The 18,232-nt window shown below is 46.2% G+C and overlaps 1 protein-coding gene across 2 annotated transcripts in view; it reads right to left on the reverse strand.

The window, feature by feature from the left end:
• The window catches only part of PGAP6 (post-GPI attachment to proteins 6), a 589,880-nt gene that overhangs the window by 260,272 nt on the left and 311,376 nt on the right, over positions 1-18,232 (reverse strand). For both annotated transcript variants that reach the window (XM_085632201.1, XM_085632202.1), the window contains one exon: positions 11,257-11,639. In XM_085632201.1, coding sequence (XP_085488327.1) covers positions 11,257-11,639 — 383 coding nt within the window. The remainder of the gene's footprint in view (positions 1-11,256; positions 11,640-18,232) is intronic.

Here is an 18,232-nt window from a genome sequence, read left to right on the forward strand (position 1 = left end):
TGGACCAAGCTGATAACGGCGCTAAATTGCACTCCGAGTCTAGTACACTCAACCAAATCCCTTGGAAGTATGCTAGACAAAAACCTGAACATGCTAACACACATTAACACGTTGGCAAAAAATGTCAGGTTCCATTTAAGCTACCTCAGAAAATTGAAACCTTTCATAGCTAACTCAGATCTTAAAACGGCAGTCCGGCGTTAGTCATACAGAGGATCGAGTACGGATGCACAACTTTAGCAGGACTACCCAAGATTTCAACAGCCTCACTAAAAGCTTGTCTTAATTCGGCCACCAGACTTATAACTGGCTCCAAAAAATTCGACCACATCACCCCTCATCTGAAAGCGCTCAGCTGGTTACCTTACGAAGTAAGAATCCAACGAAAGATGGCATGTATCACACACAAAGCGATACACTACAAAACACCAATGTACCTAGCCCAGAAAATCACATAATCAGGAGGATGCAGTTTCCCGGAGCCATGGAGATCTATTACTGAAACCTGCCCTCTTCCGAAAGAAAAGAACTTATGACCGAGCTTTCTATGGTGCAGCACCAAGAATTTGGTACGCTATCCCCACGAATATTACAAGAATATCATCAGTTTCTGCCTTAAAAAAAGAAGCCAAGTGCTTTTTTATGAGCAAGCTCCTCCCATAATTTCAGTAGGTTAGACACTGTTAGGTTACTTTCTTGTCACACCCCCTGTTAATACAAATCGACCCCTAGCAGTCGTTGGAATTGTGTATATGAGTGTGAAAGCACAAATGTTTCTCTCTCAAATTGATGTATATTTACATATGATCTTGTAGCGCAATTATCTCTCGCAAATTTGTACGCTTGTTATTTTTACTTAAGTGCACGTCAAACATTCTGTTCTAAATTTAAGGCTAGGTAAATGTGCAGTGCACTGATACCCTAGGGTCATGTTCGTGCTATATAAAACACTGAATAATTAAATAAATTACTCTTTTCAGCAATATTACAATAGGAGCAGATAAAGATTTACAAACGATGGACTGTTATAATCAATGGGGGCACACCAAGCATCAGACCTGTGCGAGTAGAAACCCAGATTCCTCACATGCAACCTTGAGATTGTGGTATGCAATCCACCTGCCCCATACTTTATGGAGCTTACATGATCACGCTCTAGTGTTATAGGTGATTTTCTCAGCAGCCATATAGAGGTCCATCCCCGGTCTCCATTCCGACATAGTTGGCGGTTCAGGGGCTCCCCAGTATTTTGCCACATCTCTCTTTGCTACCACTAGCCCCAAATTACAGAAGAATAGCTTTGCTTGAGGAATAACAACATTGGTGGGTATAACCAAAAGGACATACTTAGGGTCTTTTAGTGAGTGTAGCTCCTACAGCCTTACCTAGTTTGTATATCACTTTCTCCCAGTAAGCATGTATGATTGGGCAGATCCACTGGGTATGTAGGAAGTCTCCTCTCAGCCCTCTACATCTGAAACATTCTCGGGACATCACCCTTTCGATTTTATGGAGTCGTGTGCAATCAAAGTAGATCCGGTGAAGGATTTTAAACTGAGCAAGTTGCAATCAAGACTTGATCGCCATTACTTTCTGGTGAATTAAGGCTGACTCCCAATCAAGATTATACAATTCCCCCAGTTCCGTATCCACTTAGCCCTCAGCTTTTTAAGGCTGTCCGGTGCATTATCATTGATGGTTCTATAGACTGAGTAAACAGCTTTGTTGGTCAGTTCTCCCATCAGGAGTCTACCCTCCAGAGGTGCATATTCCGGAAGATCTGAAGCTATACCATCTGCCCTCCATGCATGTCTGAGTTGTAAGTATTTGAAACATTGCCTGTCATGGAGTTGATAATCCCTCTGGTGAGATTAAAAGGAGATAAAGCCTTTGTTCTTAAAGAGGTCACCCACTTTGGAGATACCAATTAAGGCTCAGGTATTAAAGCCCCGGAGTTTCCTCATTTCTTTGAAGTACGCTCCCATACATATTTTCAACCAAATTGTTAACCCCCCTGATGGTCATCTCTTCCCTGATGTTACTGAGGCCTGGGTTAAATTAACAATGCCAGGACAGAACTGAAAGGACAGGGACCATGCCTCCTGAAAAAGACCCATCGGTCTTTTTCAGGAGGCATGGTACCTGTCCTTTCAGTTCTGAAACTGGCAAACTGGCCCAAATCCGGGCATGATCATTTTGAGGTTATTCCTGCAAGGTTCCACGATACTAGTTTGGTGATAGGGGCCAATGTGATGCTTGTAATTACAGACATTGCTAGGAGTTCCAGAAGGAACTGGAGTAAGGACTTCAGTAGGTATACGTACCAACGGTTTAAGAGAATCCACCAGGGCCTCCAGCCATTGTGTTGTACATTCATGATTACTGTTGTAATCAATAACAGCTTGAAGAGGAGGGGCATACTGGACCTTTTGAGTAACCAAGGGAAAAAGACCTCTGGTGCCCCATCCCTCTCTTTCAGATTTATACAGCCAATGCCAATTGCCGGTTGTCAGTCCACTTCCACATTTTGCAAACTGCTGAAATCAGTTAAATAAAAGTAATTCAAAGACTGGACATAATGATGCAAGTCTTCTAATCATGGGATGTGTATGAACCAGAAACTGGTTAACATTTGGCTGGGGTTTGTAAAAGTAACCATAGGGAAGGAGTTGGCGGCTGGCAGACTTATTTAATCTAACATGATAAAAAGTTAGCAATGAGTGTACAAGATGGGGAGAATAACAATTAGTGATCGCACAGTCCCCATCACAATCTTTCAGCGAGCGGTCGATTCAGGCAACTCTAGTAACCAGTATAATGTCTTTAATAAGAATATTAATGTCCTTCGTAAAAGCCCAAAGCCAATGAACATTTGTTTCTCAAGGATTCCTGGGATTTAGGCATGGTTGGTTTGGTAACATTCGTGATCACCAAAACATAAGGGCTGGCTTCAGGAGGCAAATATATATGAGGCAGTAGGTCATTGTGGGACTGCAATCCCGTACAGTTACCAGATATTGTTACTTCTCTCGTGTTGGCTGCCGTAGACAGCAATCTTCTTGTTTCCTGGGAAGGGGTATGAGTACATACATAATGCTAAACAGATTATGCCAATTTCAAATGGCATTTGGGCCAACATAAAGAAAGGTATGTTTTTCATAATCCACCCTTCCTTTTAGTTATTCGTATATGGCCTGATCGCTAAGTCCTTTAAAACAAGCAATGGTTAAAATTACAACGTTTTCGAATCTCCTAAATTCTCTTAGTCTCCATCTATCAAGGATCACTTTAATTCTGGTGAGGACGCATCACTCACATGGAGACAGTCTGAACGCAATAGGATAAAATATAATATCCAGAGGAATCATTCTGCGCACACTCAATTCTGAAGCAAACACTACATGGAAGTAGAGTGCAGAGCATGTGAAGTATAACAGCCCATGGGGCAAATTTACAATTTCTTCAGGCCTCAACCAGAAACTTAAGGAAAAAAAAGGAACGTCTGTTAACAAAACTCTGCTCGACATAAGGATCGAAGGGCAAATGTGTCAATATTATAATTGTATGCAATGGAAGCATAACAAGCTTTCTTTGACTTCCTGAAAAAAAGAAAACCAAAACCTCAGTTGAATACTATGACCATCAACTATGTAGGTATAATGAAAAATTTCCTAGCTAACGTAACGGAAAGTTTCAATTCTATTAAGGACTCGGAGGCGAGGATTATGCCTTCTCTCTCCACTTTAATCAATAGCAGCGAAGTACAACAGAAAACTACATTTCCCATGAACCAAAGGGAAAATGTAGTCAAAAACAGCGCGTGACATTAACCAATCAATGAACCAGCACAGTGTCCAATCCGGTCAGGACGCCCAATATAGTCCATCAACTGTGTCTCCTCCTCCTCTTTCTGAGCGCGGAACCAGCAAGCATCAGGCCTTCAGGAATCTTGCTTGTGAGAATCCGAGCCTGAGGACAAGAATAGAACATTACCGCAGGAACTGTAAATGCCAAATTGTACAGATGACATAATAAACAAGGCCTGCAAAGGAACAACGTGCCCAAGAGAAAAAATGACTAATGTATTTTGCACCACAGTAACTTAACATATCACCAATACTGAAACCAAGTTACTTACAGAAGTACGGGAGGGGTCTCCTCTAGGAAAGGAGGGCGGGATAATCCTCGCCTCCGAGTCCTTAATAGAATTGAAACTTTCGTTACGTTAGCTAGGTCATTTTTCATTCTATGTCAGGACCGGAGGTGAGGATTATGCTTGTTCAAAGCTTGCCCACAACCACATGAGCCATATTCAAAACCGGTTTAAAATAAAACCGCTTGAAAGTAGAGTCCGAGGACCAGTCTGCAGCATTGAGGATGTCTTCCAAACGCGCCCCTAAGCTGAAGGCCTTTGAAGCCATCGCACCTCTTGTGGAATGCGCACCAAACTTGCTAAGGTTGATGCCTGCTTCCTGCATCACCCAGCGGACCCATCTGGCGATCGTAGGAGAAGAATCCGCCTTAAAAGGCTTCCGAAGCGAAATGAGGAGTTGTCTCTCCCCCGGAGAGCGAAACTCCTCTGTCATCTCCTCGTATGCCATGAGGCAATGAACTACAGAAAGCTTCGGAGAATCAGGAAACTGAGGGTAAGAAATCGTCCTAGAATGGCACTTCGTGTGCCTCAATAATGTGAAAGTCACCCCCTCCGGGGTAAAAATTCTACCCGTAATGACCAAAGCCCGAACATCTGACACCCGCCTGCAAGAAATCAGGCACAAAAGCACGGCTAACTTACCAGAGAGCTCTTTTCACGAAAGAAACCTATTCGGCTGCCATGATATAAAGAGGTTAAGACCCTGGTTCACATCCCAGAGCTCGGAATAACGGGGCTCCGGAGGCAACGACAAGCGGATACCCCGCATCAGACGACACACAAGGGGATGCTCGCCCACTGGAGAACCCTCCACCGGGACGTGGTCCGAGGAGATCGCCGACCTGAAGGTATTCACCGATCGGTACGCGAGGCCCTGGGACGCCAATTGAGCCAGAAAATTCACCACATGGATGACATCTGAGACCAAGGGATCGAAACCCCGTCGCATACACCAACGGGACCATCTACCCCACGCTGACCTGTATCTTTTGACAGTGCTGTCTGCCCATGCTTTAGTGATGAAAGTCTCAGCTTCTCTCGAAAGGCCAGGGGCTTCCCATCTACCCAGGAAATCCGCCACGCCAAGAGCCATAGCGATTCCGTGGACACTAGAGGGTGTGGATTCCCGTCCGGACTCAGAAGAAGAGTTGGAAATTGGGGGAGTAGGATTGGAAAATCCCAGGAAAGTTCCAGAAGAACTGGAAACCACACTTGAGACTTCCATAAAGGCGTGACCATGACTAGATCTGCCATTTGCCGGCGAACTTGCGCTGTCGCCCTCGTGATCATCGCAAAGGGAGGGAATGCATAACTCAGTTCTCCACTCCAATCCTGGAGAAACGCATCCGTGGCGGCTGCCAGAGGGTCGGACGCCAACTGAAAAATCGCGGAATCTGGTGATCCAGACGGGACGCAAATAGGTCCACCGAGAAAGGGCCCCAAAGGTCGTTCAACGTCGCAAAGATGGAGTGGTGCAAGCACCATAGGCTGGAGTCCCGAAAGTGGCGGGACTGAAAGTCTTCCTCCACGTTGGCTCGACCGGGAAGGTATTCCGCTGTGACAGAAACCTGAGTGTCCAGGCAGTACTGCCAGAAACTGGCCACCAGATCCGAGAGAGCTTTCGAGCGGGTACCTCCCAGGTGATTCACATAACGGACTACTAAAACATTGTCCATTTTTTTTAGAAGAACAGAAGATTGCACCGAATTCTTCGTCCAGCAACGTACTGCGAAGGATCCCGCCAGAAGCTCCAAGCAGTTGATGTGTAACTTCTGTTCTTCTGGAGACCACAATCCTCCTGTGGAGAGGTCCCCGCACCTTGCACCCCAACCAAGTCTGCTGGCGTCTGACTCTATAACTATGTCTGGGGTGGAACCGAAAATTGCTCTCCCGTTCCACGCCTCCATATGATCCAACCACCAATGAATTTCGGCGCTAGCCTCGTGGATAATGCGACCTTGTGAGTGTAGGGGTACCCCTTGCGTAGGAAGAAACCCTTGAGCCGTTGAAGTGCCCTGTAATGTAGAGGGCCCGGGAAGATGGCTTGGATCGACGCCGACAGAAGACCCACCACTCGAGCCAACTGGCGGAGAGAGATCCGTTGTTTCGTTAACACGCAACGTAATTCGTGTCTGATCTTGGAGAGTTTCCTGGCCGGGAGGCTGAGAGTGGACGTAGTACAGTCTATGACGAAGCCCAAGAATGTAAGATTCTGCGTAGGACACAGAAGGGACTTTGTCTCGTTTATGACAAAACCGAGCTCCTGAAGAAGCGAGACCACCATCTGGAGTTGCTGCGTCAGCTGACGCGGACATGAGGCCATGAAGAGCAAATCGTCGAGGTAGGCAATCATTCTGACCCTCCTGGATCGCAGGTATTCCACCACCGGCTTGAGAATCTTGGTGAGACACCAAGGAGCTGAGGAGAGGCCGGAAGGGAGGGATGTGAACTCGTATGTGCGATGACCCCAGGAAAACTGGAGGAACCAAAAAATCGGGACCACCAGATAGGCGTCTTTGAGGTCCAAACGAACCATCCAGTCGAGGGGCCTCAACACATCCCGAAGAAGATGGATTCCCTCCATCTTGAAATGCTGGTAAACCAACCATTGGTTGAAGTCGCTCAAGTTGATCACGGGCCTCTTGCCCCCGTCGGTCTTGTCGACCAGAAAAATATTGCTCAGAAACCCTTGAGGGTGGGGAGAAGAGAGAGAGATAGCGCCCTTTGCTAGGAGCAACGTAACCTCTGCGTCTACCAAAACCGCGTCTTGCGCTGAAAAATGAATAGGGCGGGGCAAGGTTGACTGAACTGGGGACCCCTGGAATTCTATGTGGAAACCCCTCACAGTCTGCAGAACCCAAGCGTCGTGCGTGATGGTTTGCCAAACATGAAAACGACCCGCCAACCGCCCCCCTATGTCTAGAGGGGAAGAAGAGAGAATTCTCACCTGGGCTAGAGGCTGCAGCTCCTCCCCGGAATCCTCTGCCTTTACCTAGTCGTCCGCGTGTGGGGTAAAAATAGCCGAACCTGGACTGGTCGTGGTACTGTCCGGAGCCTCTTTGAGCTTGCTGGCGTTGCTGGCGACCGGCCGAGCGGCCCCTGCCTCGGCCGGCCCCGCGAAAAACACGAGGGGACACCTTTTTGATAGTGGATTGTGCCCGATCTAAAGAGGTGAACGTATTCACAAATTTTCCAAGCTCCTTGACGAAGGGCTCACCAAATAATCCACCCTGAGCTACTGGACCAGCTTCGGAGTCTGCCAGGTCACCTAACTTTGGATCAATTTTTATAAGAAGGGACCGGCGACGCTCGGTGGAAAGGGCACAGTTCGCGTTCCCCATGAAAATTACCACACGTTGTGCCCAACCGGACAAAGTCTCTAGGGAAATAATGGAGCCTGACTCCTTTGCTTCTTCTGCCATGTCTAAAATTTTTGTGATGGGTCCCAAAGCGTCCAGGAGCTTATCCTGGCAGGCTCTCCAGGATCTGTCAATCCCCTTTTTTGGATCTCTAATGAACTTTTGAAGAAAGGTACCCATTCGAGGGTCAAATTCAGGAGTGAGGGAGACTTTACCATCCAGAGTGGGGCGGGGGCATTCCGCCCGAAGGCAGTTATGTGCCTCTTTATCTAGAGGGCGCCTAATGTGGGCGGCCACATAGGCCGCTACTTTGTCCGCCGGTGTCCAGTCCGAAGACCGTGGGTGGACGATATTGTTGGGATCCAGCATATCTGAGGTACCTGGGGGTGTTTGAGAAGTGCTAGGGAGAGATGGAGTGGTGGTATCACCAGAGGGGGGTAACGGAGCCGCAGGGAGGGAAAGACCAGCTGGAACTGACCTGTGGCTATCCAGAAACGCCTGCCTAAGGCGGTCAAACGCATCCCCGTCCAACCCTGCGTCGCGGGTACGCTTAGCCGGTGGGGACCCTTGGGGATCAGGCGAAACAGCTGAAGGAGTAGGGGGTTGGGAAGTCTACTGTTGAGAGAGCTGGGCAAAAGCCAGCTGATTCTGAGAGGACAGCCTAGACTCCAAAGGGGATATTGCTTGATCCACTGCCAGGTAAATCGACGTGTCCATTGCCTCATAAAAGGCGTCACCCCAGGGCATATCCGCGAGGGGATCCTCCTCGGGAAAGTCATCATAATACTCCATGGGGAAAGGGATGTACTCACAGCAAGTGAGGGAAATGTTAATGAGGCCTGGAAAGGTGGAAAAGGAAAAACCTTTTTTAATAGGGCTGAGTGTCAGCCGGTCAGTTTTTAAAACGTGGTCCAACCACCACTAAATACCGGGTTCAAGCCCGAGGGACTACCTGCTGGCCAACACAAATTTCAAGAATACACACCCTGCGCCGGGTGAACTGATCTGGGCAAAGTCCCTTGTTCAATAATACTGGACCTCAAAGAGGCGTTTTGAGGGAAAATACAGACTGTGCCCCACACAAGCTGGACCTGGGCAACAAGCGTAGTCAAAATCTGGGGCAGCGTGGCTCTGTAACACCGCCACTGCCGCCTACATCGTTATCGGCGTTCACCGCAGATCAGGGCTCCAGTGCACCGCGCGCACGTCGTTTGAAAATCCCTTTGAAGCGAGATCAAACGACGCGGTGCACAGCCTCCCACGCCCTCTGGCGGTGGGAGGACCAGGAGCGCAGCCAGCTGATGCCGCGTAGGGATGGGAGACCCGTACCCGCGGCCAAACTTCCTCCAGCACTGTCCACACGCTGAGAGAAAATCAAACGCGCCGCAAGCGCGCACCGAACAAAAAAGAATAATAGAACTACAAACCGGATCGCTCAGCGCCAACGTGTCAAGCCGCGCTTGACGAAGCAACGCATCCGATCACCTCAAACGGCACAGCGCGAAGCGCTAGCAACAACAACGAACCTTTAAGAAAACATATATCGTTACACTCATTACACTCACTGTCAGGAATAACCAGTCAAATTATATACATTCGATCATTACAGGAATAAATAGTCACAGAAATGAAAGTGTACTTAACTTGCTGCGTAGCAGCGAAGAAAGAGGAGGAGGAGACACAGTTGATGGACTATATTGGGCGTCCTGCCCCGGATTGGACACTGTGCTGGTTCATTGATTGGTTAATGTCACGCGCTGTTTTTGACTACATTTTCCCTTTGGTTCATGGGAAATGTAGTTTTCTGCTGTACTTCGCTGCTATTGATTAAAGTGGAGAAAGAAGGCATAATCCTCGCCTCCGGTCCTGACATAGAATTGGGAACAAATGTTTTTTATCTTGTGCTACTAACTAAATGAATTGAATTGAATGAATGGATGTCTTTTATATAAAGCGCACAGCTACTTGGAGAGTGTCTCAGTGCTCAGCACAGACGAACAGGTGGGAAGAGGCAAGCCCCCATAAGTGTTACCAGTCCTAAAGCTTAAAAAGATATGTTTTTGGAGACTTCTTGAAGTGTTGAAGTGTCCTTCCTCTGTTATTAATCTCACATGAGCAGGGAGCTGGTTCTGCATACTCACTGCTCTGATCTTAAAGGAGGAACCACCCCCGACGTTTACGGAAGTGGGGGATGGTTAGCAGGCACGTGCCACTAGATCATAACAATCTTCCTGGTCTGTACTCTTTGAGCCTCTCATTTAAGTAAGCACAGCCTCTATTAAAGAGGGCTTGGCGGGCCAGGGACATGATTTGAACATCATGCACTTGCGGACTGAAAGCCACTGAAGTTTCACCCTGTAATGAGATACTGAGGCATATTTAGGTAACCTGAAAATAAGGCGCATTGCCATGTTCTATATTACTTGTAGATGCTTGATTAAGTACTCAGGGAGACCCAGATACAGAACATTTACATAATAATTACAGAATTTTCCTGAGCATGCGGAAGATCCAGAGACAAGATCTAACCACCGCCGAAACCTGGGACTTGAAAAAAATGTGGGAGTCAAATATTACGCCCAGGTTTCTGGTCACTGCTGGGGGTGGGGGTGGAGGGGTGACCTCACTGAGCACAGCACCAGTCCACCCAAAGGAGAGGTTTAACCCAAACAAAAGGATATCTGTATTGTCTGGGTTGCACTGTAACTTGTTAGACTGAAGCCAAATTAACAGTGTCTTCATACAGTGATCAAAGATTCTTTTGCGCTTACTGAATCCCCTTGATAGGAGAGCAAGAGCTGCACATCATCCGCATATGACATGATCTTAATGCCAAAACATACAACCAGTCGTGCCAGTTGACTCATATACACATTGAAAAGAGTGGGGCTCAAGGAGGAGCCCTGTGAAACACCCCATTTCAATGATTTGGCTCGGGAAGTGCAGGGGTTCATCCAGACAGGTTGTACATATACTTTTTTCTTTCATTTCCTGATCTATAAAAGTGACCACTAAATATGTCTCAAGGTAATGCAATATTTGTGACGTCTCAAGACCTACATGAGAGTGCTAAAGGATAATAATGGCAGTGGCAGCTCCTCCGCTAAGGCAGAGGAGCGTTGCCACACTGCTTTGCAGCAGTGAAAGAAAGGAAAAATAAAATAATAATAACTTGATGTTATTATAATTTCATTTGTTTGTGCTGCTGCAGCATGGAGGCAGGGCGGGGCTGCTCTGCTCACACAGCAGGGCAGGTAAGGAATGGTGGGCATACTGAAGTAGGCATGACGCTTTAGCTGGCCGTCTCGGGTCGGCCAAACAGTCATGCGCACTTGGCATGTTCTCCACCCAGGCTGCATTACAGCCTGGGAGGAGAACTTTCCCAGGTCCCCAGTCCCCATCTGAGCATCGAACTACGGTGCTCAGACCAATCACAACTCCACATTGCAGTGTTGTGATTGGCTAAGGGGAGCCTGGCTGCTTCCCGTTCGGCTGACTGGGTGGAGAGACGACATGGGAGAGAGCGGCGAAGAGGTAAGTGTCTTTTGCTTTTTTTACACCCCCTTCCACCCTCGCCTCCCGCCGCCCCAGATCTGTGCTGACCACCACTGGGCGGAGAAATAAATGTGTTAATGTTAGAAAGTAAACGAGAAAAAATTGACGATTACAAAAAGAAGAGAAAGATAGAGGGAACAAGCGGAACATTACACCATCAAGGTTGACTTTGATAAAAATTAGTCTTACCTTGTTGAGCAGCAGACTGACAGTAAGCCTTCCACCATTGTCCATGCCAGAATCTAGGTTCAATGGGATCACAACAGGGAACTCAGCTGGAATGCTAACAAAAGGACCGCTGACAGGACGGAACCGGATTGACACCACATCAAGATCTTCGCGGATCACAGGCAGATTTCGCATGCAGAAGTTGCTGGAAGGCAGTAACAGTGAAGCGTTGTCCATGTCTAAAATCCTCGCTGCAAATGCAGCTGCAAATGCAATGGAGTTATTGGCTGTTCCATTTGGTGAGGATTGGGGTATCCCCAAAGCAGCTGTCATGTTCAGGCTCACATTTTGTTGCTGGAAGAAAGTAAAGAGCGTGCTGGGTCGGACCATAGCTGGTTTGCATTCTAAAGAAATAGAAAAAGAAAATTGCACATTTATTATTTTAAAATAAGCATGGACCGTTTAAGGCAAGTCAGTTCTATGGTCTCAAGCATTATAGATAAAAGTTGCAAACAAACATTTAATGATCATATTTAAAAGTTTCCATCACGGCTTTATGTAGATCTGATTTCAACCTCCCATTTCTACACACAATACCTACTGAGTCACCACATCACAACCTTCTTTAACCATACTTAGTCGTGTTATCCTGGTACAAATTAAAGTACTTGCAAGGGAAATTCAAGCATGTGTCACCTCCAATAAACGCTTTTAGAATTTGGAATGCTGGAATGTTTTCTAAAGCACTAAATATTTAATTTAACTTTGGGCAGGTTAGGACCAACTTCCTAATGGAGGATTATTCAACTAAGGGCCTGCTTTAGATCTTGGCAGACAGGTTACTCTGTGACAATGGTGACGGATATCCCGTCCATCAAAATATAAATCCCAAGATGTCCTATAGAATTTATATTTCGGAGGGCGAGCTATCAGTCACCAACGTGATAGAGTAACCTGTCTGCCAAGATCTAATCAGGTCCTTAATCAGTAATAAAAACAAACTGCCAAACAATAACAATCCTAAATCTAATTAGAAAAAATTGTGTTAAATGTAACAAGCAAAATGACATCAAAGCAACACAAAACCAATAAGGGAAACCGAAGATATTAATATTTGAAGTAAAAATAGCACCAAAAAGCACTATTCACCAACGATAGTCTATGAAGATGGTGGACTGATACCTAGGCCTGATTTCAGTCCGAATGCGATGCAGCGCACGTTGGATAACCAAGCAGGTATATCCCAGTCAAAGATTTTACCTTTTTTTCTCTAAAGCTCAAAATCCCCCAGCGGGGTAAGCCTGAAGCTCTATCAGAGACAGGTGCATGAAATTCAGACACCTTTGCAGCAAGATCCCCTGATGGCCTTCGAGGTCTTGGTAGTCTAAAAATCATTAAGCCCCAATTTTTCATGATTTCTGGAACATCTTCATTGCATCACTTCTAAGGCTCCCAGCACCTCAAAGACAGCACTTAGGGCCAGGACTTATTCCAGCAGAGGCCATCCAATAAAGTCAAGTCAAGGTGGTACTGGTCGATTGGGTCACTTCAGGAAAAAGTCCTAGTGCTGCTTGTTGTTCCCCTGTAGCCACCTAAGTCATCAGCCAACTGACCCTTAGAGTCAACATTTCTGTCCTAGGTACAAGAAGAAGTAGGTCAAGTCTTACACGGCTCCTATCAGGCTACAGCAAGGAGGGTTTGGTCCTCTTCTGATCTTCCTCAGTTCCGGAAGGTGTTCTGAGGAGTGTGTATTGGGATGCCACATTTATGTGTGGCACTAGCTATTGGGTGGGATTGACTACAGACTCCTCCCTAACCAATTAGGCAAATGTTCCCAGAGCCAACCCTACCAATCTTTCCAGTGGTTCCTGTTTGCCTTACAGCAAACAATTCCAGAAAACCCCTTACTTCTAAAATCCAAAACGGGTAAACCTTTCTTCCCCTGTGCAAAGCTCTTGTGATTAACCAGAGACATGACTGGGAAAAATGCAGTCCCTTACCCTGTGTGTCCACGTTCCTAAATATTTATTAAAAACCCAACTGGATCGATGAAAGGAACTTTTCATAAATACGAAAAATTGTCCTTGAATGACTATTTTAGCTGTTTCCTGCAACTCAAAAGTTATTGATTTCATGTTATCATCTGTACTTTGACATCTTTAGATCCATCCACAGCTCTGCCAGTGAAAATAACGTTTGGGGGCTAGTCACTCAAGGAGCATGGCGACTTTACTGTCACATGTTCTAATATTAAATATCTACCCTACCTTGTGGGCTGCACGGTGTGTTTACAGGTGACGTATTAATATTTAAAAGAGTTTCAGTCTTTCAAAAACGGTTATTTTTACAGGTTTACCAGCAGGTTTTTGGGCTGCTCTAGTCAGGCTACACAGGGTAAGCCTGAAGCTATGTTTTACAGGTACACTCTGTGGATGACAAAATAGGCGCTGAAGTCCACAGGTGGCATTTAACTTCCTGAATCTTGGTATATTTCCTACACAATATAGTAGAGCCTTATGTGTTAAATATGTCAGCGAGGGGTAAGGTCAATTTAGCCATGTTTAACCTCTTCGACGCCGATGACGGAACAGTTCCGTCATGCACGTCGTTTGGGCTGTGCTTATGACGGAACCGTTCCGTCATGGCCCCGCCCGCGCTCAGATCTTTCAGCACCGCGCGGGAATCCGCGCAGCGCTGAAGAGATTAAAGGAGAAGCATAGACACATTACAGGAGCTTAGCAGTGCAATGTACACACAGTAAACAAAAACAGTAAAAATAGAGTCCTGAAATTTTTGTACAATCTGGGGTGCCCATACACAAATGGCAAATGTTTGGTTACCAAATTTTCAACCTACAGTATTTCAGAAATAATCCAAAATACATTACACTGTTGCTATATATTATCACAGGTTCAAACAAAAGTATTTGCTTTGCTATATTTGACAGTGTATATCTATCTTTTCAGTTCCCTTCCCACAACACAAACATCTTTTGATTCTTTTTCATCACACATTTCTGTGATGGTACTGTTTACTTGAGGTAATGTAAACGACTCCTCCCAGTTTCCATAGTACAGAAGTCCAATATGAGGCTTCAATATGGGATTTACTCCCTAGGAAAGCTGGCAGCACCAAACAGTCACCAAACTAATATTAACAAACAATCCCACCAAGAAAAGGCCAGACCTACAGTCTTTTCTAATGCCAGCCTTTGTTTAGCATAGATTGTGGGCCCCTAGTCCCTAGATGCCCCACCTTCAACTGTAGATCTTGGCCTCCTCAGGGACACCTTGTGTGTCGTGAGATGGGGAGACCTTCCATTAGTCTCTACAGCCTGTTGTCCCAAGGGTCTATAGGATGGGGATTGTTAGTGCTTTGCCAGCTGCCCCTGTAGATAACCTGGTCTGCTTCAAAACCCACGCCAATTCAAGAACTTTAAACATTCAGGCACAAAGCTTAATATCTCTCACCGGCCCTCACCAAAGGGACCAAGAAGGATGGTTCAAGTAACTCAAGCCTCAAGTTACAAGAGAAGGAACACTGAGCAAAGTCTAAACACGCATACTTCCTCTTTGAACTATTATTATTTTGTTCCTTATTTGAACCTGCTTTGTTGAAGAGGTGCAGCACCTGGTTTCCCGTGCACTTGCTGGAGTGAGAGTAGAAGTGTTTCCCGAAGTAAGCCTCTGTGCTTGTCGTCAGTTCATCTCCTGCCTCCACTATCTGATGCTAATAATTCATGTGTGAGGAGCTCCTGAAACAGAGCCTATAGGTCCACCATGTCACAAAATATCCCTATTTGAATGAACTGAGACAACCCAATCCTTAAACAGGGAATGGTCTCATCTTACCAGATACCAAAACTCACTTTTCGAACCACAAGACAAATCATTTTGCTTTCTTTTGCATGGTTACTCTAGTATTACAGTTCGATTTGCCACTGTCACAAGTCTGGTTTAGACATTTACAGTGTTTGTGATCACCAGGGTCATGAACAGAAAGTTTGCAAACAAATAAAATAACTTTATTGTTCGTTTCAAACCGAATAAAGACATTTGAATGAAACAAAATACTAGTTCTAGAGATAAAACTGCAACCCTTCATTGTACATTGTGTTGTTCACAACTGGGAAGCTATCACAACGTTGCAAGCATGCGAACACTAAATTAATGATTCTATCATCATATGGTGACTGCCATATGCTACATTTGTATTTTTTGCTTTCAGGAGTTTTCCAGTGCGCCAGATCACGAACAGTATATGCTGTTTACATCCACTGGTTCTGGTTTTAACCCCTTCGATGCTCATGACGGAGCGGTTCCGTCATGAGCATCGGTTGGGCTGTGCTCATGACGGAAGCGCCCCGTCATGAGCACAGCCCCTGGGGGAAGCGCTGGCGCTCCCCCCCTGGGGCATCGATCGTGCCCCCACAGAGGGGGATGGCAGCGGAAGAGTTTCCGCTGCCACCCCGAGCCCCCCCACGCTTCCTGATGACGTCAGCGCGCACAGCGCGCGCCGACGTCATCAGGAAGCGTTGGACGCGCTGGAATTCATTTCTTCCAGCGCGTCCAACGGAGAGGGTAAGTGTTTTGCTGCGGTGTGGCGGGGGGGCGGAATTCGGAGGCCTTGAGGCATCGGGGGAGAGGAAAGAGTATTTCCTCTCCCCTGATGTCTCAATGCTGGGCATTCCTGTCCCACGATCGCGCACAGCGTCGCGATCGTGGAGCAGGGATGCCCCACTAGACACCAGGGATGTCTATTTCGTCAGTTGGGAAGCGACCCCTTGGGCAAGGTTCGCTTCCCAGGGGGAATAATTTATGCTCAGACTTTTCTGCGCCCCCTGGGGGCAGATCGGTCCACTTTCGGTCCGTTTCTGCCCCCAGGGGGGGCAGAAAAGCCCACTATACACCAGGGATGTTGTGTTATTCAGTTCGGAAGCAACCCCTTGGGCAAGGGTCGCTTCCTTGGGGGCATAATTTTCTGGAAGACTTTTCTGCCCCCCCCTGGGGGCAGATCGGTCGACTTTCGGTCCGTTTCTGGCCCCAGGGGGGGGGGGGGGCAGAAAAGCCCACTAGACACCAGGGAATTAGTGTAAATAAAAATGGAAGTGACCCCTTTGGCAAGTGCTTCCAGGGTGCAATTTTTATAATATGTATTTGGCCCACCCGCCCCGGGACAGAGTAGCCTTTTTTTTCCTGCTGTTTTCTGCCCCACCTGGCACACAACCCGATTGACCATTTGGGTAGTAACATAGCATGTTATAATGTTTATTGTTATATTTTTTGTGAATTGCAATAGTAATGTTTTTTTTTAATCTTTTTTGTTCTAGGTGAAGGCTTTTGCTCTTTTCAGTTTGCAGTCTTGTTACTGGTGGTTCTGCTGTTTGTGTAGTTTGGTAAGAGACTTTTTTTTGTACAATGTAAATGTGTTTGATTTCTCTGCATTAATTTTTTTTGCAAATGGTGTAATAATAGCAGTATGTTTGTTTTTTGAGTGTCAAAAACTTTTTGCATTGGTGCTCGATGTGTATTTTGTTGTCTTGTGAGTAATTTGTTTTTTTTTCTTCTTTCTAGTTTGATATCGTTGGTTTTTGCTGTGTCACTGCAGAGTTGGTTTCTGGTGAGTGCAGCTGTCTCTTGTAATTGAATTGTATAGTTTTTGAGTACATTGATCTTTGTGATAAAGGTACACATTTCTTTACTTACTTGGTTTGCACATTTTTGGTTGTTGTTGACTTGTTTGTGCAGTCTTCTATCTTAGTAAGTATAATGGCTAGCCGCAGGATTACTGCTCAGCAGGTTGTTGGTTTGCTGTTTGAGTCTTCCTCTGACCATGGTTCAGAGACTGACTCTGCATCTGAGGGAGAGGAGGCAGGGGACGATTCTGGCAGTGAGTTTTCTCTCCGTATGGAGTCATCGGATGATGAAGATACTCTTAGTGCGGATGAAGTGCCTGTGTTAGAGGAGGAGACTGATGTGCCGATAGTGCGGCAAGAGGCATCTGGGCAGCAGCCTGGGGCTGCAAGGCTTCCCGTTGGTGTAGTGCGGCAAGAGGCATCTGGGCTGCAGGCTGGGGCTGCAAGGCTGCCCTTTGAAAGTGATGACCTCTGGGTTGCCCCTGGCATGGTGCAGCCGGCATTGCCAGAGTTTACTGGTGTTCCAGGGTCTAGAGTGAATACTGAAAACTTTTCGCCGGTAAATTTTTTTCAGTTGTTTATGGACGATTGTTTTTGGCAGAGATTGTTGAGCAGACTAATTTGTATGCCGAACAGTTTTTGAGAGACAACAGTGCCAGTCTTAAGCCATACTCTAGAGCTACCCGGTGGACTCCCACAAATGTTGAAGAGATGAAGAAGTTCTTGTGTTTAACTTTTTTGATGGGCTTGCTAAGGAAGCCATCAATGTCTTCATATTGGTCTAGCAGTCCCTTGATGGCAACGTCTATTTTTCCGGCAGTCATGAGTCGTGACAGGTATTTGCTTCTGCTTCGGATGATGCATTTTGTTGATAATGGTTTAGCGTTGCCACGAGATCACCCTGAGTGTGACCGTCTTTTTAAGATTAGGCCTGTCCTTGATCACTTTGTTGATCGATTTTCTGAGATTTATGTCCCTGGGAAAGAAATTGCAGTGGATGAGTCTTTGGTGTTGTTCAAGGGCCGCTTGGTTTTTAGGCAATACATTCCTAGTAAGAGGGCACGCTATGGAATAAAGCTGTTTATGCTGTGTGACAGTGGGACTGGATATGTCTCTAATTTCAGGGTGTACACCGGTAAGGAATCTAGGATTAACCTCCCTGGTTGTCCGTCCACTTTTGGAGTGACTGAGAAAATTGTTTGGGAACTTGGTAGAGGATTTTTTAACAAAGGCCAACATTTATATGTAGATAACTTCTACACTGGTGTGGTTGTTCAGGGAATTGGCCAAAGTGGACACTGTTGCTTGTGGCACAATCCGCTCTAACCGTAAAGGTTTCCCGAAAGAACTTGTTTGTCAAAG

The sequence above is a fragment of the Triturus cristatus genome, chromosome 10 (genome assembly GCF_964204655.1).
Source record: "Triturus cristatus chromosome 10, aTriCri1.1, whole genome shotgun sequence".
NCBI classification, from domain to species: Eukaryota; Metazoa; Chordata; class Amphibia; order Caudata; family Salamandridae; genus Triturus; species Triturus cristatus.